The following is a 24,836-nucleotide window of genomic DNA, read 5'->3' as shown; positions in this document are numbered from 1 at the left end:
GTTGAATTTCAGAGAAAGAGTATGTTTAAAAACTTTTAAATAAAATGTATTTCATTGAAATGCAATATACATTTATGTATATATTTTTTAATTTGCTTATTAATTATTTTAGACGTGCATCTATTAACTTATATATTATTTCATATTGTACAACTTCAATAAAATGAACATTCCTGGTGATCTAAACACAAAATCCCTGGACCCCTTGTTGAATGCCTTCTCCCTGTCTCCCCATGTTTCCTGAGTGCATCTCTGTCTCTCCATTATAAACTATCCAGTGACGGCAAAATTATATATCATCTTTAAAAGCGTTCAGAGTTCACTTTTTAATTTAATATTGATAGAATGTAGAACAACATGACCTTTATGTCGGTTTCATGTTCAATTGTATGATTTTTATTAACTAGTCCAAACGTGTAAAATTATGACCACCATGTAACCCAAGGGAAAATTACTGGTTATGTCAGAGTGAAACAGTGAAAAACAAACTTAGGTATTTAATTTCAATAATATGAAAGCAAAAAAGGGGCAGCTAATTTCTGCGTTTTACAGGCTAAATAAACTATTAATTGATTTTTCTAATGATAAAATATTAGATAAAATATCAGGACTATGATCAGATGACAGGACATTGTGTCTGATCAATGATATGATAGTGAATGATCTAAAACTCTGAAAAAAAAGTTTGGAAACTTGTGTTGGATCGATTATTTCACTGTTGTTACAATGATAATTGGCATTGTATTTTACATCGTTGGAAAGCCTGTTTATTTACCTTCACAATGATGTCCAAATTGTAAGGATCATGCATTTGTGGGATGAGCAGCACAGCTGATTATGTGGGTAGCGCCCCAAAAAAATTTGCCAAAATTCTCTGCCAATGGTAAACAGTGAATTCTCCTGTTGGTATTGACTCTTGTTTTGAGTTGTTTGGAGAATTGGATGATTGAACTCTCTATCAGTAACAAGGAACACACAAGACATATTGTCAATCTACACTATTCATTTAATACACCATCAGGAGCCTCAGTAGAGGTGGAAGATCCATACGCAGCCATAACAGCCTGGCACCTCCTCCTCATGCTGGTCACCAACCTGGTCACACGTTGGTGTGGGATGGAAGTCCATTCCTCAACCAGCATGCAACTTGGTTTTGCGGAACACTAGCTTCAACTTGCCCTATCGCACGGGCCTTATCCAGATTAGACCAACGTGGCATGCAGATGCTTGGAGCAGACACCAAACCTCTCTATAGTAGGGAGCAGCACCCAACAGGCCCCATGAACATCAGGCACCTGATTGGCAGAACCTGGAGCTCAAAACAAGAGTCAATACCAACAGGAGAATACACTGTTTAGCATTGGCAGTGAATTTTGCCAATGCAAAGCATTGCAAGCTACGTTTGTCTAATCTGGATAAGGTCCGTGCGATAAGGCAAGTTGAAGCTGGTATTCTGAAAAACCAAGTTGCATTCTGGTTGAGGAATGGAACACCATCCCACAGCAACGAGTGACCAGGTTGGTGATCAGCATGAGGAGGAGGTGTTTAGCATTGGCAGAGAATTTTGGCAAATTTTACTTGGGCGCTACCCACATAATCAGCTCTGCTGCTCATCCCACAAATGCATGATCCTTACAAGTTGGACATCATTGTGAAGGAAAATAAACAGGCTTTCCAGCGACGTAAAATACAATGCCAATTAGCATTGTAACAACAGAGAAATAATCCACCAAACACAAATTTCCAAACTTATTTTTTTGAGTTTATTTACTGACCTAAATTACAACTGGTTCATGTGTTGAACTCTCAAGTGCTGCACTGAGTAAATTATTGTCTACATATCCTCTGGTTTAGACTTTGCAGGATCTTATCAAAACATGCTCTAATAATCATAATATTTATTACCTCAATGTACCAAAGGCTGCTAGACCTCCTCCTTTCTCTGGGCACAATCAACTGTATAAAAGGCCACACTTCACTGCTGTTGTTTGGATCCCTCATCCAGTCCCAAGGTGAGTTTACAAGGGAAAACAATGCCTTGGGGATGGTAGCTTTCTGCTGTTGTTTCAATCACTGAACCTGGTTCATTTTTTTGTCTTACAGTAATCCAGTGCAGTTGTGAGAAGTGAATTCAAGATGACCAGGCTCACCATTCTAGCAGGTATTTATCTTCAATTGGTGCTGTATTACTCTTCACTAACAGATTCTAATGTCTAATTTAGTCATCCTGATTATCCATACTGTAGTTGCACTATGTTGGTCTGTTCTGTAAACACAACATCTATATTGTATGTCTGTCCGTCTAGGACGTCTAGATTTTAGAATGAGCTTTTATTTGTCTAACTGTTTCTTTTCTATATTCTTTAGGCTTATGTCTGGTGATATGCCAGCTGGGTAAGTCATAATACTTTTTGATCAACTACCATCATTTGATTTGGATATTCAATTGTATAAAATCACTGGAATCAATGATTCTTTAATGTTCCTTTACGTCAACACAGGATCTGCCACCCAGATGGTATGTTACTTCACCAACTGGTCCCAGTACAGACCTAATGAGGGGAAGTACCTGCCACAAGATGTGGACCCCTTCCTGTGCACCACCCTGATCTACGCCTTCTCCATCATCAACAGCAACAACGAGCTGGTTACCTACGAGTGGAATGATGACGTCCTCTACAAGGCTTTCAATAACCTGAAGACCAAGTAAGTGGCCAGAGTTGAGATAGGTCAGAGGTCAGGCTAAGCTACAGTACCTCTGGAACTAGCAGAAGTTCAGTGCTTTGCACAAGAGGCCTTCAGCCCGGTAATTCTTGCTGAAATGGGGCTTTGCTGAAACAATGACTCAAGCCCAGAGATGTTCCCTTCTGTAAAAATATAAATGCACTACTTGTTTCTAAATGATATATTGTTCTGTTACAAGCAGTTAAAAGCTTGAACAAAGTGAGGTGGAATTGACCTACCCTCTGCGCTGTTTACAGAAATCCTCATCTGAAGACTCTGCTGGCTGTTGGTGGATGGAACTTTGGTTCAACACAGTGAGTAACATGTATCACATGCTTCAACACAAATACAGAGCGCTTGGAGTTGTGTTACCAATGCTCTAACCACTACAATTGAAACATCCTGGAAGACCACTGAAGTCTTTCAGGGCTCAACAATAAGGATAAGGATAAGGCCTGCTTGCCTGGGGCAAGTAAACTGTCACGTCAGGCTAGTAAATCTATCAACTAAGTTGCCTGACCAGCAAGTGGTAAAAAATAATTGAACACATCACATTTTTTCCGGAGCTGATGATGGAAGTAGCAGATCGGGCACTTGCAAGAAAATGAAGGCGGGTAAAGACAAAGTTTAGTTGAAGCGCAAGTGAGCATTTTGATTGTCCTGGAAACAGGAGTTTACTTGGGTGGCGTTAGAGGATGTGGGCAAAACTCCAGATTAATTCACTTAAATATAACAATATGTTAAGCGGCAAGTAAAAATTGACTATTGGCAAGTAAAAAGAAATTGAACCACTTGCCCGACTGGGCAAGTTGAAGCTATCACAAAATGCAGTCAAAATATATGTAGTTGTTGGTTTTTGGTAGCTAGCTAACTGTCCTGCAGGCAGATTTAGCTCATGTTATCTTAAACATAGAGGACTTGGCCACTCATAATACTAGTTTCTACTTGCATTACTTTATGTTTAGAACAAATCAACAACAGATAGCTAACCAGATAGTGTGGTTTTGGTTCCCCAAAAGCTAAGAGCTGCTAAAGGCCAAAGGCTGTTAGCCTACTTTACCAAGAAAAAGTCTTTTGGATCGTACCAAGTATAATAATGGAGCTCAATCTTCCCCGCAGATTCTCCATCATGGTGTCTAACCCAGCCAACCGTCAGAAGTTCATCCAGTCTTCAATCAAATTCCTGAGGACTCATGGATTTGATGGTCTGGATCTGGACTGGGAGTACCCTGGATCTCGTGGAAGTCCTCCACAGGACAAACAGCGGTTCACTCTGCTCTGCAGGGTGGGTACTCCTGCTTGAGTTTCTAGCTGCAATTCAAAGCTACTGTGCTATGGTTTACATCATGTTGACTTCTTTCTTACTTCGTCTCTGGTCTGTATTTGCAGGAGCTCGTTGCTGGCTACGCAGCTGAGGCCAAGGCCACCGGCAATCCTCAGCTCATGCTGACTGCTGCCGTGTCCGCAGGAAAGGGAACCATCGATGCTGGATATGAGATTGCTGAGATTGCCAAGTGAGTGTGCTGTTTTTTATACCTCTTGAGAGAGAAATCTGGGAGTTATACAAAGGTTTTTGAAGTGACTATGTCTCCCCCCTATCTCCAGGGAACTGGAATTCATCAATGTGATGACCTACGACTTCCATGGAACTTGGGAGCGGTTCACCGGACACAACAGCCCACTGTTCCGCGGATCCCAGGACCACGGTGACCTCATCTACTTTAACACTGTAAGTGGACATTGGGAACTGGATCAAAATTAACTTGGGGGGTAACTTTTTTAAAGAGTTTTACTTCACCTCTTCCATCAACTTTTGTAGGACTATGCCATGAAATACTGGAGAGACAACGGCACCCCAGCGGACAAGCTGAGGATGGGATTTGCTGCTTATGGTCGTACCTTCCGTCTGACATCAGCAAACACTGGCGTTGGAGCCCCAGCTAGCGGCCCTGCATCAGCCGGACCATACACACGTGAAGCTGGATTCTGGTCCTACTATGAGGTACAGTTTAGATAAGGTTGGAGTAAACCCATTACCATATGATGTACAGTATATATCAGCTACATTGGCATTGAACGGCCTGTGTAAGAAGACAAAGTTCAAATTGATTGTAAAGCTACACAAACATCATAATGTCTGTATGGTCTAGATCTGTGGCTTTGTGAAGGGCACCACCCTTCAGTGGATTGAGGACCAGAAAGTTCCCTATGCCACCAAGAACAGTGAGTGGGTAGGATTCGACACCAGGGAGAGCTATGAGACCAAGGTAGGTGACATTCAACTCTATTATTTGACACATTCACAGCGAATCCAAAGTATTAACACCAATTTATATTTATTTTTTGCCCCTATAGGTGCGTTACCTTCAGGAGAACAGCTTTGGTGGTGCCTTTGTGTGGGCCCTCGATTTGGATGACTTTGCGGGACGATTCTGCGGCGAGGGCAACCACCCTCTGCTGGGTCATCTCCGCAAACTTCTTGATATTGGTAAGTCCAAAGCATTTTTACGCAGATGTCCTTCAAAGTTATTAGACTGTAGTCAAGACAGATCGGAATGTATGCCGTAATACAGTAATAAAGTCATGTACAGTGCTGTTTTGATAATTCATTAAAATCACAGTCAAGTTATAGACAAACATGAATGGACATTTATTTCTCTGCTTCAAATGCCCTCTTCTCTTTCTACCATTCAGAACTGCCCCCACTGCCCTCTACCACCACCCCCAAACCTGGTGCTAGCACCACCACCCCTGCAACCACCACCACCACCCACGCCCCAGGATCCGGCTTCTGCAACGGCAAACCTGACGGTCTGTACCCCCACCCAGACGACAAGAACAGCTTCTACATGTGCGCTGGTGGCATCACCCACGTGAGGCAATGCGGAGCAGGATCTATCTATGATGACAGCTGCAAGTGCTGCGCCTGGCCCTGAGCCACGAGTGGAGACGATGTGTATTACAACTGATGCAAAAGTCAACTGTTAAATCCACTTTTAAAAGTTCTCTTGTATCCACTGTATAAACAATCATTTACCAAAATGAGTCGTTGGCATTGTATAGATAGAGAGTATTTTCTTGTTAAATATGTAACAGATAGCAAATTTCAAATAAAAGTATTGAAGTACTTTGGTACAAATTGTTGAGTACTGGCTCATCATTTCAATCTACATATTCATTTAAATCTACTACTTTATCCATACTTTGTTCCACAAACCTACGTGTTGCCACACAGTATAACTGTTGAGCTGGGTATCATTGTTTCAGCACTGGTGACGGATTGAGTAGTGAGTAATGAGTTGTGAAGATTAATAAACAGGCTTTCTAACGATGTAAAATGGAATGGAATGGAACGCCATCCCACAGCAACGTGTGAAAAACTTTTTTTTCCGAGTTTATATCTAACAATCAAATTCTCTCAAATGCAGTGTTTAGTGTTATCTTAACACAAACAGCTGTGCAAGAACTTTTTTAAAAATACAGTATATCATTAACCAAGATTCAAGTAAATATGACTAACAATGTGGTACTATTGAGTCCCAGCTTTGAGTACTGAGCTTCAATGGAAAAAAACAATGAATGTACCGGGCCTTTTTCAAACCAGATGGTGGAGTGAACTTCGTCTGTAGTCACACTCACAGCTGACTGAAGCACTCTTCTTTAAAGGTCCCATATTATAAAAAAGTGATATTTTCATGTTTTTTTCATTACAAAGCAGGCTTAAGTCCTGTATAAATACTGTGAAAGTATCGAAACACTCAATCCACAGGGAAATACACACAGCTCGTATTCAGAAACTCTGCATTTGAAACAAGCTGTCAGGATTTCTGTCCATTTGTGATGTCACAAATATACAATATTTAGACCCTTTACACAGATTTAAACATAAACATTCTAAATGTGTCCCAGTTTATTCCTGGTTGCAGTGTATGTGAATGTCATCAGCTGACAGGAAGTACACATGGACCCAAGCTGTTGCCTAGCAACGCAATTCCGTCGAAATGCGCTAAAACAGAGCGTTTAAGACAGAGGGTAAATACAGGCATATTCAGGCCGACAGTATTAGGGAACATACAGGGTTTTTTGAACATTACAGCATGTAAACATGTTCTAGTAGAAACACAAAATACAAGTATGATCCTGAAAATGAGCATGATATGGGACCTTTAAGGTGGAGGGTTTAATACAGCGGCAAGCTTTGGGACGAACTTCCCTCTCTCCGACAGAAACTGCCGTAACGTTTCATAACCACGGTTTTGTGTCAAGCGGAGGGGATGTGCAAAGGTTCACAGTATTAAGAATAAAAAGAATAAACAATATACAGAGAAACTAAAAATAAAAAATAAAACTTACTCCCATGCTTCCGTGGTGACATTTTTTTTCTTTTTTTGTAAACATCTTCTCGATTTTAAAAGATTTAAAAAATATATATGTTTATTAGCTGCTTGGTTTTTGCAACAGCCCCTGTAAATATAAACTGGAAATAAACTTGTGTTTGGTCGATTATTCACGTAGTTTAAAGAGTGAAAGAGACACACAGGGCGAGAGGGGAGGGTCCAACAACACAGAGCTTTCATCCAGGAGACCGCTGTTCGTGTCCCATGCGTTATGTTTCACTTTAACTTTACAATCAACTGATTGTTTGTGTCAATCACCAATCATCAAATCACCATCACAGCAGAACCTTTACCAACCATTACAGAGAAGAGATCACATAGACTAGATCGGCTCCAAAACTGGAAAATGCAATCACCATGAAATAGTCTATTTAGAATTGTATAGTGCCATTGGGCTTAGACTAACACATGGCACATTTGTATAATAGTACAATATCAGTTGCTCATATTTCTGCCTGAAGAGTTTTGCGTTTATATTCGCGCAAGTGATAGGGGTGTGTCAGCTCCAACACCTTAGTATCTATCTGACACCGCATGATGTTTCTGCCAAAGGAGATGGAGACAGTATATCTCTGATGATTGCCTGCCAGAATGGGTGACCTCATATTGGGCTTTAACCATCACCATATCACACATGCCCTTCAGCCCTTGAAACTACAAATAGGGAGCAATAAAAACACGTTCAGGTCATTGTTGTTATTGCTGTGTAGAGAGTTTTGCCTCAAAGGACCATTTTACCACTTCACTAATTGCTTTCAATCAATAATCCACTAAGGGTTAAACTGACTCTTTCAAGGGGAATGCAAAGTCACTTTTGGGGTCAGTATAAGACACTGAGAGTAATATTCCCCATATAAAAAATGCCAAGATAGTTGGCTATGGAAAGAAGCACATCATGGACACGCCCAAATAGAAAACCCGTTTTGTTTCTGGCCATAGCAATTACTCAAAATCCTCCATATCAAGGCTTTGGTGCAGTTTGCTTGTTTGTCAGGGTAAGTTATGGAGAAGTTGGAAGCTGCAAGCAGTAGCACCACCATAGCAAGAGTTAGTCAGTTTGTGTTAGAGATAGTGCAGGCACCCAGTGGAGATCACTTTTAAAATCAGGTAAGTGTTCAAATAATTTAAAATAAATATAAACTGGAAAAACAAAGTTCGGAAACTTGTGTTTGGTGGATTATTTCTCTGTTGTTACAATGCTAATGGTCATTGTATTTTACATCGTTGGAAATCCTGTTTATTTACCTTCGCAATGATGTCCCACTTGTTAGGATCATGCATTTGTGGGATGAGCAGCACAGCTGATTATGTGGGTAGCGCCCAAGAAAAATTTGCCAAAATGCTCTAAACAGTGTATTCTCATAAGGCTACCAGGAAGCCTGCAATGACTGCCCTTCACCGTCAGGCCCGTTTGCGCTGGTGTCGACAACACAGACAATGGAACCTGAACATGTGGGGGAATGTCATGTTCAGTGATGAGTCCAGGTTCTGTCTGCGAAAGTTGGACGGCAGGGTCAAAGTATGGAGACGACGCGGAGAACGCTATGCTGATTGTAACACCGATGGAGTAACAGCTTTTGGTGGGGGCTGTGTCATGGTGTGGGGCGGCATCTTCCTCACTGGCAAAACAAGGCTTGTCATCATTGAAGGCCATCTCAATGCAGGGAGATATCGGGATGAGATTCTGCAGCCAGTGGCGATTCCATATCTCCACAATCTGGCACCTAACTTCATCCTCCAAGAAACAACGCTCACCCCCACAGAGCCAGGGTTATCACAGACTACCTCCACAATATGGGAGTAGATAAAATGGAACGGCCTGCCAAGAGTCCACACCTCAACCCAATTCAACACTTGTGGGATCAGCTTGGGCGTGCTGTACGTGTTAGAGTGACCAACACAACCTCGTTGGCTGACCTGCAACGAATCCTGGTTGAGGAATGGAACGCCATCCCACAGCAACGTGTGACCCGGTTGGTGACCAGCATGAGGAGGAGGTGCCAGGCTGTTGTGGCTGCGTATGGATCTTCCACCGCTACTGAGGCTCCTGATAGTGTATTAAATGAATAAAGTGTAAAATAGCCAATATGTCTTGTTTGTTCCTTGTTACTGATAGAGAGTTCAATCATCCAATCCACCAAACAACTCAAAACAAGAGTCAACACCAACAGGAGAATACACTTTTTACCATTGACGTAGCATTTTGGCAAATTTTTCTTGGGCGCTACCTACATAATCAGCTGTGCTGCTCATCCCACAAATGCATGATCCTTACAAGTGGGACATCATTGCGAAGGTCAATAAACAGGCTTTCCAACGATGTAAAATACAATGACCATTAGCATTGTAACAACAGAGAAATAATCCACCAAACACAAGTTTCCGAACTTTGTTTTTCCAGTATATATACAACAGTTGAAGAAATTTTGAGTACATAATAAAGAGCTAGAAGCACCCAGAGAACGCGTAGTGCAAGCGATGGGACAAGGGTCCATACCTGAAGTGCTGACATAATGAGGTGGTCTGGGGAGTGTGTCTGAAAGTGTTGTACCAGTGGGGTCTGTAGACTGCCTTGGTTGATATTGTATAGATGTTGTTTGCGGCGGGTGAGTACTGAATGCTGGGTTTCTCCAATGTGGTTCTTTTTACAGGTGAAGCATGTTATGATATAAATGATATTGCTACTATTGGGTGAAAATGTACCAAGGGTGGGGTAGGCTGCGCCGCTGTGTGGGTTGTTGATGAATTTCCTATTTCTGTAGAGATGGTTGTGTTGTGTCCGGGGAGGTAGTCTGTGGTCAGTGAATTTGGAACGGATGAGTAGGTCCCTAAGATTTGGGTTTTTTCTGAAGGCGGAAATGGGTCTGTGATTGTAAAAGGGGGGTTGTTGAGCCAGGATGTTGTGAACGTTTTGTTTTATGTTGTTGTGTAGTTGTGTGATTTGGTGTGAAAAGGTAGAAACTAATGGTATGAGTAGTGGAGAGTCAGGGGGGTTAGGGTTAGGTACCTGGGTTGGGGGGTTAGGGTTAGGGTAAGGTACTTGGGGTAAGCCTTCTCCCTCAGGGATTGGGTTAGGGTTAATGGTTCAGGTTTTTGGTTTATGTGCACTGGCCTACTGATCTGTGTGTGGATGTGTGTGACTGTATGTGGATGTTTGTGTATGCTGGTTTCTGTGTCTGTCGGGATCGATGGGTGAGGTGGTTGGCACAGCTGGGGTAAACGGGGAAGGGGGCAGAAGGGTTAGGGTTAGGAATGGGGTTGAGGGGTGAGGGGTCAGGGATCAGGAATCAGGGATAGGAGGAGAGGGGCAGGATGGTTAGGGTTAGGGTTAGGGTTAGGGTTAGGGTTAGGGTAAAGGGGTCGGGTTCAGGGTTAGGGTTAGGGTTAGGCATTAAGGGTTAGAGATATAGTTGTCTACACCAGTGGTCAAAGATGAGTTTGGCTGTGATGGGTTTCCAGTGGATATTGTCAGGTTCTGTTATGAAGTCTTCGTGTGGGATTGCAGTGAGAAATGGAAAATGAGTGGTGATGATGTTATTGATAAGTGTGAAGTTGCTTTTTTGTGTGGGGGTGAGGTTTTGGGAGAAATTAATGATGGGTAGGTATATGTCTGAGTTTGGGAAGGCGACTATTGCCTGTTTAACCAGGGCTTTTAGTTTTTTGTAGGAAGTCTGCTTGGGGTCCTGGTCCTTGTTGTTTATGCCAAGGGAGAGAATGAGGACTTCAGTGTGGGGGTTGGGTACTGTTTTTTCTAATATCTTGAGGAAATGGTAGGAGTTGACTCCGGGGTATCTGTCCAGTTGTATGCCAATGTTGGGGTGAGCTGGGATTCTGTTCAGGTTGGAGTCAGCTAACACCACTACCGGCTTCCGCCCTCTAAAAGTCCAGTTCCGGAGTTGCCTGTGGGGTCTGACTGGGTGGTAGGTGGGCTTAAAGGGGCCAGGGAGGGTGGGTGTGAGGGGGAGAGAGGAGGAGGAGGGGAAGGAGGAGGATCCTGGAGTGCTGAGGTCCAGACCTGTGGTTGCGCTGGTTTCCGGAGCAGCCAGGGCAGGCGACGTGACCCCAAAAGAGTGCTGAGTGGAAGGCTCAGATAGGGCTTCTGGAGTGGCAGTGTTAGCCGTTGGAGTCCCAATCATCACGTGTGTACCCTCCTTTAGCTGCTCGATTGGGGTCTGCCGCTCGGCCAGGCCAGTCCGGTCACCAGCGCCACCTGTGGGTGTGAGAGAGAGGGGAGAGATGGTGTCATAGGTTATTACTGCAAGGTTGAAATTGGGTAGTGGGGGATATTGTGTCCAGGCTAGAGGCATTGTACGGTTTGTTAGGTGTGTCATGGACCTGAGCAGAGACCTCCAGGACCCTCCCCAAGGTGTGGGGTTTGGTGCAGGAAGGCTCAGTGTGAGGGGTCTCGGTGGGGCTGGATGGGTCTGGGAAGATGAGTGGAGGTGACAAGAGTGGATTTACTGTCTTGTGGTTGACAGTGGGTAGTATGGGTGAAAGCTGGGGGTTTGAGTATATAGGGCTGGTCTCCTGGGTGGCCTGTTTGAGCCCCCAGGAGACCTTCTTGGTCCGGTGTGGGAGTGGGGTTGAGGTTTCTGGTGGACCGGGGACGTGTTTGGGTTCCCGGGGCAATGGGGGGGCTGAGAGAGGTTCGGGGTGGGGGGGACTCTGTAGGTGCAGAGGCTCCTGGGTGTGGGTCGGGGAGGTGGGGGGCTGGTTGGGTGACTGCCGTGGTAGCTGGGCCTCTTGGGTTGGTTCGGGGCAAGGAGGGGTCCGTTTACTAAGGGATAGTCGGGGGGTGTGGGAGTGAAGGGGAAAGGGTTCCTGTCTATGCTTCGGGCTTGGGTGGATAAGTGTGGGTCTGTGTGTCTCCTTTGTGCAGAGTGGAGGGGGACATGACTGTATGATGGGTTTCCTCAGTGGTCGGGGGGCCTGTGGTGAGTCCGGTGGGAGCTCTGGGGCTGGCTGGATACAGGAGTGGGTCCTCGGGTTTGTGGTGGGGTAGGGAGCAGGGGTTTCCGGTTAGTCTGATGGTGATATCGGGTGATATGTTCGGAAAGGGTAGTGCGGGGTCCAAGGGAGAGGGAGAACCTGCGTGGAGCCGGCAGTGGCCGGAAATCCTCCTCATCTGACAACTCCGGGATCGGGGGCAGGGAGCTGCCCGACCTGTGTTTAAGCTTGGGAGGAGGTGGAAAGGTGCTGTGTGTGCTGGTTGTAGTCTGTTGTGTGTTGAAGGTGCGTTGTACTGAGTGTATGTTATCCTGTCTCAATCTGGGCCCATAACATTTTCTGGCCCAACCAATGGCTATTTGGAGGGCCAGGGGGTTATGGGTGGTGTTGTTAATGGTGTGTATGGTGAACTGATAGTGTTGTTGTAAAATGGTCATGTTGGTGTGCATCCAGTTGATTGTGTTTGCTTGTATTTAGCTGTGTGTGTGTTCAGTAGGTGTGGATGGCTTTATGAAGGCTGAGAGTTTGTTAACTTGCCTCATCATCCCAGGTGGAAATGTTTGTGTGGAAATGGCTACATCTGCTGTGTGTTTGTGATGTATGGCCTGTATGAGTTTGAAATATTGTTTGCTGAGCGTTCTGGTTTCTGGATCTGGTGGGTGATTGAGTGTTTGTATATGTTGTGTGTCCATGGTTGTGGCTGTATGTGTGGTAGGGTGGTTAGCTTGTGTTTTGTGGTGTATGTTGATTGGCATGAGTGGATGTGGTGTAGTATGTGTGTGTGTGTGTGTGTGTGTGTGTGTGTGTGTGTGTGTGTGTGTGTGTGAGAGCTGTGCTGACTTCTCCCACTCAAGGGCATAAAACCATGGTGAATCATCTTTGGTGTGGGGGCTCTTACCTTGTGAACTGCAGGTGGAAGTCTCTGAGGTTGTTGGTCCTTTAGGTGGTGGCTCGGTAGGCCTTCTTGATGTGGCTTGGCGTGTCTCACGGATGGTAGGTCCTGTGTGGTTGGAGTGTCCCAGTGAGCCTGATAAAACAACTCAGTAGAGGAGAAGGCTTTCCAACACAGCCTGCAAGTTCTTTGGATAACAGGAGTCCATGTGCTGGAAAATGGAGACCTTTCAACTAGGCCAACATGCAGCCTGGCAGAACCCTCCACAGACGATTAAAAGGTTGTAACTTTATTAAGATTAAAATTCCGATTAAAAATCAGGATTAAGAAACAATCAATAAAAACACAAAGGTGTATTTAAAAAGATTAAAATGATAAAAAGAGTAAAGGTTTCCTGTGCCGTCAAGTGGTTTCCTAACGTTTCGCTTCTTCAGAGGAAAATGTGAGCTGCCAGCACAGCTCTGGGGGTAGTTAAGTGTTACAGGAAGGGGTGTGAGTCCTTCCTGTAAGCCTCAACTGACCAATCAGTATGTCTGATTCCTGGTGGTGTCTTGTGGTAGGATGATGAGGCAGTTTGTGTTGGTATTTTTGGAGGGAACTGCTACCTGTAGAACTGTGTTTGTGTCAAACGTGTGAAATGTTGGACCCACTCATGGAAAACCAGCTTCATAGCACTACTAGAGGTCTAAAACTTCACTGGGAACCTTTAATATCCTGGACTTTGGATTTGGGGTTTGACTGCTGGTCAGACAAAGCAGGGAGCTCATCACTATGAGCACTGGTTACTTTAGACGGCAATTTGTCATAACCTTAATATAACGATTTTACTACTTGCTTCTACGAGGAACTTTCCTTTTGAGTTGATTTTTGCGGTCCCTGTGGACAAAAGCAGGAGTGTTTCCGAGCACCGGAGTCCCTTTAAAAAAAACTCTAATTTTACTGCAGCAGGGTCAGTCTGCCCTGCGCAGTCCTGGTTCTGGTTTTCTCGTGCCTCCCTTCCCTCCAGCGGGCCCAGCAATACGGCCTGTGCCTCCAGTAGCGTGGTGTCGGTGTTGGCTCCCAGCGGGGACCAGCGGATCAGTGAGCTGAAACTCTAGTCCTGGCAGGAGGAGTAGCTACCGCTGGGCGCGGAGCTCTCCACCTCCCGCTGGAGCTCCGACTGCATGTCGAAGGCGGCAACGAAGCCGGATCTGGGTCTGTCCGTGTTGGGCTGGTCGCTGTCGGAGGCCCTGCTGGAGGCCCCGCTAGAGGCCCCGCTGGAGGCCCTGCTGGAGGCCCCGCTGAAGGAGTTCCTGGTGAACCTGCGTGCTTTAAATTGTCTCGCATGACTTCGCGGGGAATCGGACCTGATGACAGGCATTAAGAATAACTATATAGAAATAGTCAATCTTCTCGCTGATGGTCTTGTTTACTTATGTAGGTCATATAAACGCATCAGTATTAAATTAAGATTAAATTAATGTAGTAACTTTATTTAATAAATTCATAAACTAAATTATTAATACGGTATAGTCTCTATTAATTTGTCAAATTTTTGTGTAACAAAATGTCATACAAAACAAAAACAACAAAATTCTCTTTTGATTATTATCGTTTGATTCATCAAAACATAATACATTTCAATATTGTGGTGAATATTTTCTATTTTAATTCATTAGATTACAGTCATTAGAAATGTTACTAGTTGGTCACTAGCTGCTGCTTTTACCCATGTCATACCGTTGTAAAGTTAATATCTTTGGGGTTATTATGCAGGTTGCTCACGTTGTGGTCTACTTCCTGTTTGATTGATATATATGTTTTTCCTTTTTTTTGTGAGTATCACACCACCCTGTATCCCAGAATGCCCCAGCTATCTCCACACTTATCTCCAAGTGAGAGTGGAAAAACAAGCTGCCGGCTGTGGAACATCTTGATGGTCAATGGTCACGGCCAGCGTTCTACAAAGGAGAGAGATAAAGTAATCAAAGCTGTTAATCTAGGAACTAGAACAGGAGACTCTATACCAACTCATTTCATAATCTGTTTTGATTATTATTTATAGTTGGTCAAGACATTAACTGTTACATAGTTAATATCTAATTGTACTTCATCTTCTCTTGAAAGTTTATCACTAGTTATAAGACAATAAATATATGCGCTTTACACTGACTGTGCAGTTTATACCTAAAAATGATTTATTCAGTGCAAAATGTTGAATCTCAGAGAAAGAGTGTGTTTTAAAAACTTTGAAATAAAGTAAATTTCATTGAAATCCAATATACATTAATGTATAATTTTTTTTAATTGCTTATTAATTATTTTAGACGTCCATCTATTAACTCATATATTATCTCATATTGTAAAACTTCAATAAAATGAACATTCCTGGTGATCTAAACACAACATCCCTAGACCCCTTGTTGAATGCCTTCTCCCTGTCTCCCCATGTTTCCTGAGTGCATCTCTGTCTCTCCACTATAAACTATCCAGTGACGGCAAAATTATATATCATCTTTAAAAACGTTCAAAGTTCACTTTTTAATTTAATATTGATAAAATGTAGAACAACATGACCTTTATGTCGTTTTCATGTTTAATTGTATGATTTTCATTCACTAGTCCAAACGTGTAAAATTATGACCACCATGTAACCCAAAGTGAAATTACTGGTTATGTCAGAGTGAAATGGTGAAAAACAAACCTAGGTATTTAATTTCAATAATATGAAAGCAAAAAAGGGGCAGCTAATGTCTGCGTTTTACAGGCTAAATAAACTATGAATTGATTTTTCTAATGATCAAATATTAGGTAAAATATCAGGACAATGATCAGATGACAGGACATTGTGTCTGATTAATGATATGATAATGAGGCAAGGCAAGTTTATTTATGTAGCACATTTCATACACAAAGGCAATTCAAAGTGCTTTACATATATAAAAGCAAGATAAAAGAGCACAAAGTGCATAAGATAAAAACAAATAAAAGAATATCAAAATATATATTAATGAGTGATCTATTTAGTGACCTAAGTTACAACTGGTTCATGTGTTGAATGCATGCTCTTTAGTGCTGCACTGAGTAAATTATTGTCTATATATCCTATGGTTTAGACTTTGCAGGATCTTATCAAAACATTTTTTAATAATCATAACATTTATTACCTCAATGTATCAAAGGCTGCTACACCTCCTCCTTTCTCTGGGCACAATCAACTGTATAAAAGGCCAAACTTCACTGCTGTTGTTTGGGTCCCTCATCCAGTCCCAAGGTGAGTTTACAAGGGAAAACAATGCCTTGGGGATGGTAGCTTTCTGCTGTTGTTTCAATCATTGAACCTGGTTATGTTTTTGTCTTACAGTAATCCAGTGCAGTTGTGAGAAGTGAATTCAAGATGACCAAGCTCACCATTCTAGCAGGTATTTATCTTCATTTGGTGCAGTTTTACTCTTCACCAACAGATTCTAATGTCTAATTTAGTCATCCTGATTATCCATACTGTAGTTGTACTATGTTGATCTATATTGTATGTCTGTCCGTCCAGGGAGATCCCTCCTCTGTTAGTCCTCCTGAGATTTCAATAATTTCCATTTCCTTCCCTCTTAAATTTTTTTTTTGTGTGAGATTTTCATTATCTGAATCAAGGGTCTAAGGACAGATGGTGTCGTATGCTGTACAGATTGCTAAGCCTCTTGAGGCAAATTTGTGATATTGGGCTTTAGAAATAAAATTGACTTGACTTAAAGGGTTAACTTTGGTATTTTTCAACCTGGACCCTATTTACCCATGTTTTTGTGTCTAAGTGACTAATGGGGACAACTATTTTTGAAATTTCTGAAATTGTCAAGTATTGAGGGAGAGCAGCTGTAGAACGACTCTGCTCACGGTCTGCATAATGGTGCTATTGGGCAAGCTTGCACTGTCGTTTTCTGTACTCCAACACAAACTGTGCTGGCTTGTTGGTTTGCTTGCCAATGTCATGGCAAAAACAAGCACTTTTAGTAGACATAAATGACAGTGCCAGCTTGCCCCAATAGCACCATAATGCAGCCCGTGAGCAGCAGTCGTCTACAGCGCTCTCCCTCAATACTTGACCAATTTCAGAAATTGTTGTTAGTTATGTTTCATTAACTATTAGTCAGTTAGATACAAAAACATGGGAAAATAGGGTCCAGGTTTTAAAAATACCAAAGTTACCCCTTTAATAGTTTTAGATTTTAGAATGAGCTTTTATTTGTCTAACCATTTCTTTTCTATATTCTTTAGGCTTATGTCTGGTGTTATGCCAGCTGGGTAAGTCGTAATACTTTTTGATCAACTGCCATCATTTGATTTGGATATTCACTTGTTGACTGGAATCAATGATTCTTTAATGTTCCTTTACTCCAACACAGGATCTGCCACTAAGATGGTATGCTACTTCACCAACTGGTCCCAGTACAGACCTAATGAGGGGAAGTACCTGCCACAAGATGTGGACCCCTTCCTTTGCACCACCCTGATCTACGCCTTCTCCATCATCAACAGCAACAACGAGCTGGTTACCTACGAGTGGAATGATGACGTCCTCTACAAGGCTTTCAATAACCTGAAGACCAAGTAAGTGGCCAGAGTTGAGATAGGTCAGAGGTCAGGCTAAGCTACAGTACCTCCGGAAATAGCAGAAGTTCAGTGCTTTGCACAGGAGGCCTTCAGCCCGGTAATTCTTGCTGAAATGGGGACTTGACTGACAATCTCTCAAGCCCAGAGATGTTCCCTTCTGTAAAAATATAAATGCACTACTTGTTTCTAAATGATATATTGTTCTGTTACAAGCAGTTAAAGCTTGAACAAAGTGAGGTGGAAATGACCTACCCTCTGTGCTGTTTCCAGAAATCCTGAACTGAAGACTCTGCTGGCTGTTGGTGGATGGAACTTTGGTTCAACACAGTGAGTAACATGTATCACATGCTTCACATGTTTAGAACAAATCATCAACAGATAGCTAACCAGATAGTGTGGTTTGCAAGCTATGAAGCTCATATTTGAAAAAAAAAAAAAACATATTGATAACAAAACACCAATCAAAACCATCCTAAATATTAATCATGCATTAAAACCAAGGTCAGTTGTTTTTCCCAAAAGCTAAGAGCTGCTAAAGGCCAAAGGCTGTTAGCCTACTTTACCGAAAAAAAGTCTTTTGGATCGTACCATGTATGATAACAGAGCTCAATCTTCCCCGCAGATTCTCCATCATGGTGTCTAACGCAGCCAACCGTCAGAAGTTCATCCAGTCTTCAATCAAATTCCTGAGGACTCATGGATTTGATGGTCTGGATCTGGACTGGGAGTACCCTGGATCTCGTGGAAGTCCTCCACAGGACAAACAGCGGTTCACTCTGCTCTGCAGGGTGGGTACTCCTGCTTGAGTTTCTAGCTGCAATTCAAAGCTACTGTGCTATGGTTTACATCATGTTGACTTCTTTCTTACTTCGTCTCTGGTCTGTATTTGCAGGAGCTCGTTGCTGGCTACGCAGCTGAGGCCAAGTCCACCGGCAATCCTCAGCTCATGCTGACTGCTGCCGTGTCCGCAGGAAAGGGAACCATCGATGCTGGATATGAGATTGCTGAGATTGCCAAGTGAGTGTGCTGTCTTTTATACCTCTTGAGAGAGAAATCTGGGAGTTATACAAAGGTTTTTGAAGTGACTATGTCTCCCCCCTATCTCCAGGGAACTGGAATTCATCAATGTGATGACCTACGACTTCCATGGAACTTGGGAGCGGTTCACCGGACACAACAGCCCACTGTTCCGCGGATCCCAGGACCACGGTGACCTCATCTACTTTAACACTGTAAGTGGACATTGGGAACTGGAGAAAAATTAACTTGGGGGTAACCATTTAAAGAGTTTTACTTCACCTCTTCCAACAACTTTTGTAGGACTATGCCATGAAATACTGGAGAGACAACGGCACCCCAGTGGAAAAGCTGAGGATGGGATTTGCTGCTTATGGTCGTACCTTCCGTCTGACATCAGCAAACACTGGCGTTGGAGCCCCAGCTAGCGGCCCTGCATCAGCCGGACCATACACACGTGAAGCCGGATTCTGGTCCTACTATGAGGTACAGTTTAGATAAGGCTGGAGTAAACCCATTACCATATGATGTAGAGCAGTGGTCTCAAACTCAATTTACCTGGGGGCCGCTGGAGGCAGAGTCTGGGTGAGGCTGGGCCGCATCAGGTATTCCACAAAAAAAGCTTTGTTAAAAAAAAAAACAATCTTCTCAAACGTCATTATTAACAGTTCTTTAACTTGAATGGGTTCTTCTGAACATGAACTGTCCTGAACATTAATGGAACATTGAAGAACATGAACGGTTCTTCTGAACATGGCCTCTATTGCGTCTCCCACTTTTCCTGAAATTGTCTGTGCTCGTCACCAACCTTTCTCTTCACTGCAGGCTTTGAAAAAGACATGATTGGGGCTGTGTGACAAGATATATATTCATTCCACTTGGTGTCACTCCGCAATAAAGTTGTGCCTGCTGTGTTTGTGTTGCTCTGCAATTACACCACCAAACCGCTAGTTGGCGGCGGCGTCTCTATGAGTTTCCTTCTTCTTCTTGTACTACAAACAGAAACTGAGCGGAGTTGGAGCTAATAACTGTTGAACCACAGAACTTTGACTGACATTACTGCAACGCCGAAAAGAGAAAATATATCTGAGTGGATTTGTGTGAACAAACATTGAAAAGATGGAGGCAGAGAGAAGTAGAACTTTCTGTGGTTGTCCGGGGTCCTGGCCGCTCAGCATCGCTGAGAGACTGGACCAATCACAGCTGTTGCGGTCTGCGTCGCCGCGACGTGTAGTTACATTTCTGGAGAGGTGCACGTCAGGCTACGGCGTCGATTCAACGCAGAAGTATAAATCAAGCTTTAATCAAGCTTATGCGATGTTACACGGGCGCCGCCATAGTTGTTGTGAAATGTTTCTCTGCTTGCATCAAGCCCGGCCGATTGCCCGCCCCCGGGAGCCATATACCCCACTGTGATTGGTAGGTTCGTTCAGCTCGGGCTCGCGCAACAAAGGGACCTTCAACGGCAAACTGCCATTCACATAAAACTCGCGGGCCGAGGGCGCCTGGTTAGCTCAGTTGGTAGAGCGGGCGCCCATGTAACAAGACTTGGTCCTGACCGCGGCGGCCCGGGTTCGAATCCGGCCTGTGGCCCTTTCCGCATCCACTCTCTCTCTCCCCCCTTTCCAAGACTCTATCCACTGTCCTGTCAATAAAAATGAAAAAATGCCCCCAAAAAAAACTTTATAAAAAACTTTATAAAAAAAAAAAAAATTTGCGGGCCGCACTAACATTAAACTTTCATATCAAGGTGGGGGCCACAAAATATCGTCTTGCGGGCCGCAATTGGCCCGCGGGCCGCGAGTTTGAGACCCCTGATGTAGAGTATATATTAGATACGTTGGCATTGAATGGCCTGTGTAAGAAGACAAAGTTCAAATTGATTGTAAAGCTACACAAACATCATAATGTCTGTATGGTCTAGATCTGTGGCTTCGTGAAGGGCACCACCCTTCAGTGGATTGAGGACCAGAAAGTTCCCTATGCCACCAAGAACAGTGAGTGGGTAGGATTCGACACCAGGGAGAGCTATGAGACCAAGGTAGGTGGCACTTCAACTCTATTATTTAACACATTCACAGCGAATCCAAAGTATTAACACCAACTTATTTTTATTTTTTGCCCCTATAGGTGCGTTACCTTCAGCAGAACAACTTTGGTGGTGCCTTTGTGTGGGCCCTCGATTTGGATGACTTTGCGGGACGATTCTGCGGCGAGGGCAACCACCCTCTGCTGGGTCATCTCCGCAAACTTCTTGGTTCTGGTAAGTCGGAAGCTTTTTTACGCAGATGTTTTCCTTAGAAAACATAGATGACATGTCCTGGACTACTACAGTCATTTGCATATAAAAAAGGCAGGTATTTTGCTTGTGATACCATGTATTTCTGTAAGCCTTGAGAATGAGCCTCCCTCTCAGTAATTTATTGGAGTAATAAAGTCATGTACAATGTTGTCTGGATAATTCATTAAAAACACAGTGAAGTTATAGACAAACATGAATGGACATTTATTTCTCTGCCTCAAATGCCCTCTTCTCTTTCTACCGTTCAGAAGTGCCCCCACCGCAAACTACCACCACCCCCAAACCTGGTCCTACCACTCCCACCCCCAAACCTGATCCTACCAAACCAACCACCCCCACCCCTGCAACCACCACCACTACCACCACCCACGCCCCAGGATCCGGCTTCTGCAACGGCAAACCTGACGGTCTGTACCCCCACCCAGACGACAGGATCAGCTTCTACATGTGCGCTGGTGGTATCACCCACGTGAACAGATGCGGAACTGGATCTGTCTTTGATGACAGCTGCAAGTGCTGCGTCTGGCCCTGAGCCACGAGTGGAGACAATGTGTATTACAACTGATGCAAAAGTCAACTGTTAAATCCACTGTTAAAAGTTCTCTTGTATCCACTGTATAAACAATCATTTACCAAAATGAGTCCATCGTTAGAGTATTGTATGGATAGAACGTATTTTCTTGTTCAATATGTAGCAGATTTTAAATTTCAAATAAAAGCATTGAAGTACTTTGGTACAAATTGTTGAGTACTGGCTCATCATTTCAATCTACATATTCATTTCAATCTACTACTTTATCCCACAAACCTACGTGTTGCCACACATTATAACTGTTGAGCTAGGTATCATTGTTTCAGTATTGGTGATGGATTGAGTATCCTAGCTTTTGTACCAATACCAAAGCAATACTTTTAATTTTAAAAACCTCATTTTGCTGGGGGTAAACACCTATTTCTAACTATATGTAAATATATCTAACAATCAAAATCTTCTCAAGTGCAGTGTTTAGTGTTATCTTAACACAAACAGCTTTGCAAGAACTTTGTAGAAATACAATATAAAATTAACCAAGATTCAAATGGACTTGGACTTGCATTTACTAAAGCGCTTTTCTAGTTTTCCGACCACTCAAAGCGCTTTACACTACATGTCAGCATTCACACACATTCATACACTGATGGCAGAGGCTGCCATGCAAGGTGCCAACATTGCCCATCTAATCTAAATACTCAGTCACATACCTTCCGATTGTTGGAGGACTTTCTCTACCCTCTGAGCCACAGCTGCCCCGGCTCAAGTAAATATGACTAACAATGTGATACTATTGAGTCCCAGCTTTGAGTACTGAGGTTTAATGGCAAAAAACAATGAATGAGGCCTTTCTAGAACTGGAGAGTGGCAGAGCATTTTGGCAAGTTTTACTTGGCCGCTACCCACATAATCAGCTGTTCTGCTCATCCCACAAATGCATGATCCTTACAAGTTGGACATCATTGTGAAGATTAATAAACAGGCTTTCCAACGATGTAGAATACAATGCCAATTAGTGTTGTAACAACAGAGAAATCATCGACCAAACACAAATTTCCAAACTTTTTTTTCCGAGTTTATATAACACTTTACAATTAATGGAACATGTCTACTGTTTTCTAGACTAGACATTTGATCCTAAATACAATGTAACCTTTAAGTTGTTAATGTTGGTATAACCATATTAAATGTCTATATTAGTTTGAGCTGTTCACTTTTTTATGGGTAGTTGCAAGGAACTACATTTGTACGGAGAGTGTTCCATGATGAACACAAGGGCTGCGGCACCTGGACAGTAAGTCAGCACTGATAAAGGCTCGCTATTGGAGGGTTATATTACCCACTTCCACTGCCTGATAATTGGTTTGGGATGGCACTTAATATGGCAGACCCTCCATGCGAAAGCACAAATGAGGTGGAAGTGGGTAGGGAGAGGGTGTAGGGGGTGGTTTGATAAAGGCCCACAGTGTGCATGTCATGACAGGCTTTTATCAGTGAGAAGAAGTTATTGGAAGTAATCCAGGAGCCGGTTGCCCAAAACACCTTAAGTTTTCTCCTTAACCCTCCTGTTGTCCTCGGGTCAAATTTGACTCGTTTTCAAACTTCATTATATCATAAATATGGATTTCTTTAATCTAATTGCCCCAAAATAACATGGATGGTTGCCTACTGTTGTCTTTGCAAAAATATTGACCACTACTTTCGTTGAACTGTGGGTGTTTTATTCAAATCTATAGCATCTGTGGTCTTCCCGAGTCAAAATTGATGGGAAGACCACAAGTGTCTTTATGTGCTGCTATTAAAAAAATGTAATGCTTTCAAAACTGTATTCTGACTAAAAGTTTACATATACCATATATATATATATATATATATGTGTGATAATCCATCAACATTGTGTTCCTCTGATAATAACTATAGTAAAAATAATTCATAATATCTGCTTTTCTTTACTAAAAAAAATAGGTATAATTTCACGGAAATTATGTTTATGAACCTTAATTTCCCCCCAAAAAAGTGTGAAACTTAATATTTAGGAATGAAGTTGGCCAAAAAGGTGTAACACAGAATTGGGTGATAGTTTATACTGTATGCTTTATAAACAGTCAAACCAGACCGGGTCAATTTTGACCAGGGAAGACAAAAGTTGCATGGTCAACGGGAAGACAATAGGAGGGTTAAGTATGACACTTAAGGCTTAATTTCTCTTTAGCTGAAGCACTTACTTAAGGATGTTGCACATAATCCCTTAAATGTTTCTTTAGTTAAGCAAAAATGTTGAGGCATTTACTGCATTGAAAGAGATCTTACTTCCATTCTATGCGAGCGAAGGATTCGCTTCCGGTTGCGAATCAAATTTGCATCTTCAGATTTGCGTGGAGTTCAACTTTGCCCAGGGCGATGCTGACTTCCCGTTGGCCTACAAAAATACATCATCCCTGGAGCTCTCTATTGAATGAATTGCAAGTCAAACAGACTTTTCTAGCATTACAACTAACCCTCTGTCTGTTGTAACTTACGGGTAAGTTGTAACAGACTTGCTAAGACAGCAAGTGCGATTATTTGCGGTGGCACCGAGCGGCACCCATCACGTAGGTGGACTGCTCATGTTAACGAAGGCCTGCCTCATCTAAATAACCTGTTGACACTGTTTGAAAAAGATCACACCTGCGTGTCTCAAGCCTGCCCTTTAACTCTATTGAGGTCAAACTGAAAGATATCAGAGAAAACTTTGACTTTCAGTCAGGGACCTCACTGAACACACTAGTTCCTGGTGGCATGTATGCTGACCTGGAGCTCCAGCATGAGGGTGACTCGATCCAAGTTCCTATAAACATTGGTGCATAATTACAGTGAAGCAATGGAAAATAACCTGGACAAAAGGTTCCAGGAGGCCTGCCCTGTGTTCCAGGCTATCTCAGCATTTGACCCAACTTGCTTCCCTAATAGGCCCACAGATTCTATATGGAGACCAATATATAGGAGTTCTGTCTGAACAGCTGATAAGGACCATGCCCTTGCTGAGTAGAAGAACTTAAAGTATATGCTGGCAGATTGGGAGCTGTCTACTAGCATCCTTAAAGGGCACTTCACCAACAGCATATCTTTTGAAGAGGGTTGTCAGGGAAGAAGCTGCTTCGAATGACAACACTTTGTCGATGCCAGCCACTCTCAAATGCAGCGGCAGAGAGAGGATGTGGAGGGAGAGCCACAACAGGAACCTTCCCCTCTCGGAAGACGCTTCCAAAAATTCGTGGAACAGACCTGATTTCTCCAAACAAGAGTCAGCACTGGGGTTCAAGTCAATGTGCCTCAGGAGACAGATCACAAGGACTGATGTGTCCAAGTTGAAAAACTGTTTTCAAAGCAGCAAGTATCAAACCGGCCAAGCCCTGAATGATCTGGCTAACCTAAAGTGACGCCAAGGGGCGTGACAAAGCG

At 43.1% G+C, this 24,836-nt stretch overlaps 2 protein-coding genes across 5 annotated transcripts; both read left to right on the top strand.

Annotated features, from left to right (window-relative positions):
* The first annotated feature begins 1,989 nt into the window (after positions 1 to 1,989).
* LOC141775613 (acidic mammalian chitinase-like) lies at positions 1,990 to 5,863 on the top strand. Of its 2 annotated transcripts, XM_074649152.1 has the most exons (12): positions 1,990 to 2,012; positions 2,104 to 2,161; positions 2,368 to 2,394; positions 2,502 to 2,706; positions 2,982 to 3,038; positions 3,844 to 4,009; positions 4,114 to 4,238; positions 4,330 to 4,453; positions 4,544 to 4,726; positions 4,875 to 4,991; positions 5,080 to 5,212; positions 5,419 to 5,863. In XM_074649152.1, the coding sequence occupies exons 2-12, from the start codon at positions 2,137 to 2,139 to the stop codon at positions 5,658 to 5,660; spliced, it is 1,404 nt and encodes a 467-aa protein (XP_074505253.1). In that variant the 5' UTR covers positions 1,990 to 2,012; positions 2,104 to 2,136; the 3' UTR covers positions 5,661 to 5,863. The 2 variants fall into 2 exon arrangements, with proteins under 2 accessions (XP_074505253.1, XP_074505262.1); XM_074649161.1 differs by lacking the exon at positions 2,368 to 2,394 and having other exon boundaries at positions 2,104 to 2,178.
* LOC141775600 (acidic mammalian chitinase-like) lies at positions 2,108 to 21,604 on the top strand. 3 transcript variants are annotated; one of them, XM_074649125.1, is made up of 12 exons: positions 16,139 to 16,213; positions 16,304 to 16,361; positions 17,209 to 17,235; positions 17,337 to 17,541; positions 17,815 to 17,871; positions 18,167 to 18,332; positions 18,437 to 18,561; positions 18,653 to 18,776; positions 18,865 to 19,047; positions 20,486 to 20,602; positions 20,692 to 20,824; positions 21,112 to 21,604. In XM_074649125.1, the coding sequence occupies exons 2-12, from the start codon at positions 16,337 to 16,339 to the stop codon at positions 21,393 to 21,395; spliced, it is 1,446 nt and encodes a 481-aa protein (XP_074505226.1). In that variant the 5' UTR covers positions 16,139 to 16,213; positions 16,304 to 16,336; the 3' UTR covers positions 21,396 to 21,604. The 3 variants fall into 3 exon arrangements, with proteins under 3 accessions (XP_074505235.1, XP_074505226.1, XP_074505241.1); XM_074649134.1 differs by lacking the exons at positions 16,139 to 16,213; positions 16,304 to 16,361 and adding an exon at positions 2,108 to 2,161; XM_074649140.1 differs by lacking the exon at positions 17,209 to 17,235 and having other exon boundaries at positions 16,179 to 16,213; positions 16,304 to 16,378.
* Positions 21,605 to 24,836: the final 3,232 nt, after the last annotated feature.

The sequence above is a fragment of the Sebastes fasciatus genome, chromosome 1 (genome assembly GCF_043250625.1).
Source record: "Sebastes fasciatus isolate fSebFas1 chromosome 1, fSebFas1.pri, whole genome shotgun sequence".
In the NCBI taxonomy this organism is placed as follows: domain Eukaryota; kingdom Metazoa; phylum Chordata; class Actinopteri; order Perciformes; family Sebastidae; genus Sebastes; species Sebastes fasciatus.
Note: the sequence above shows the minus strand (reverse complement) of the source record. Positions and strands in the feature narration are given on the sequence as shown.

Excerpts from the sequence above, each read along its gene's own strand:
- LOC141775600 (XM_074649134.1), top strand. The coding sequence starts at position 2,137 with ATGACCAGGCTCACCATTCTAGCAG. Across the intron at positions 18,333-18,436 it reads GGTTCACTCTGCTCTGCAGG|GAGCTCGTTGCTGGCTACGC; the intron begins GTGGGTACTCCT and ends CTGTATTTGCAG. Across the intron at positions 20,825-21,111 it reads CCGCAAACTTCTTGGTTCTG|AAGTGCCCCCACCGCAAACT; the intron begins GTAAGTCGGAAG and ends TCTACCGTTCAG.
- LOC141775613 (XM_074649152.1), top strand. The coding sequence starts at position 2,137 with ATGACCAGGCTCACCATTCTAGCAG. Across the intron at positions 2,162-2,367 it reads CAGGCTCACCATTCTAGCAG|GCTTATGTCTGGTGATATGC; the intron begins GTATTTATCTTC and ends TATATTCTTTAG. Across the intron at positions 3,039-3,843 it reads TGGAACTTTGGTTCAACACA|ATTCTCCATCATGGTGTCTA; the intron begins GTGAGTAACATG and ends TCTTCCCCGCAG.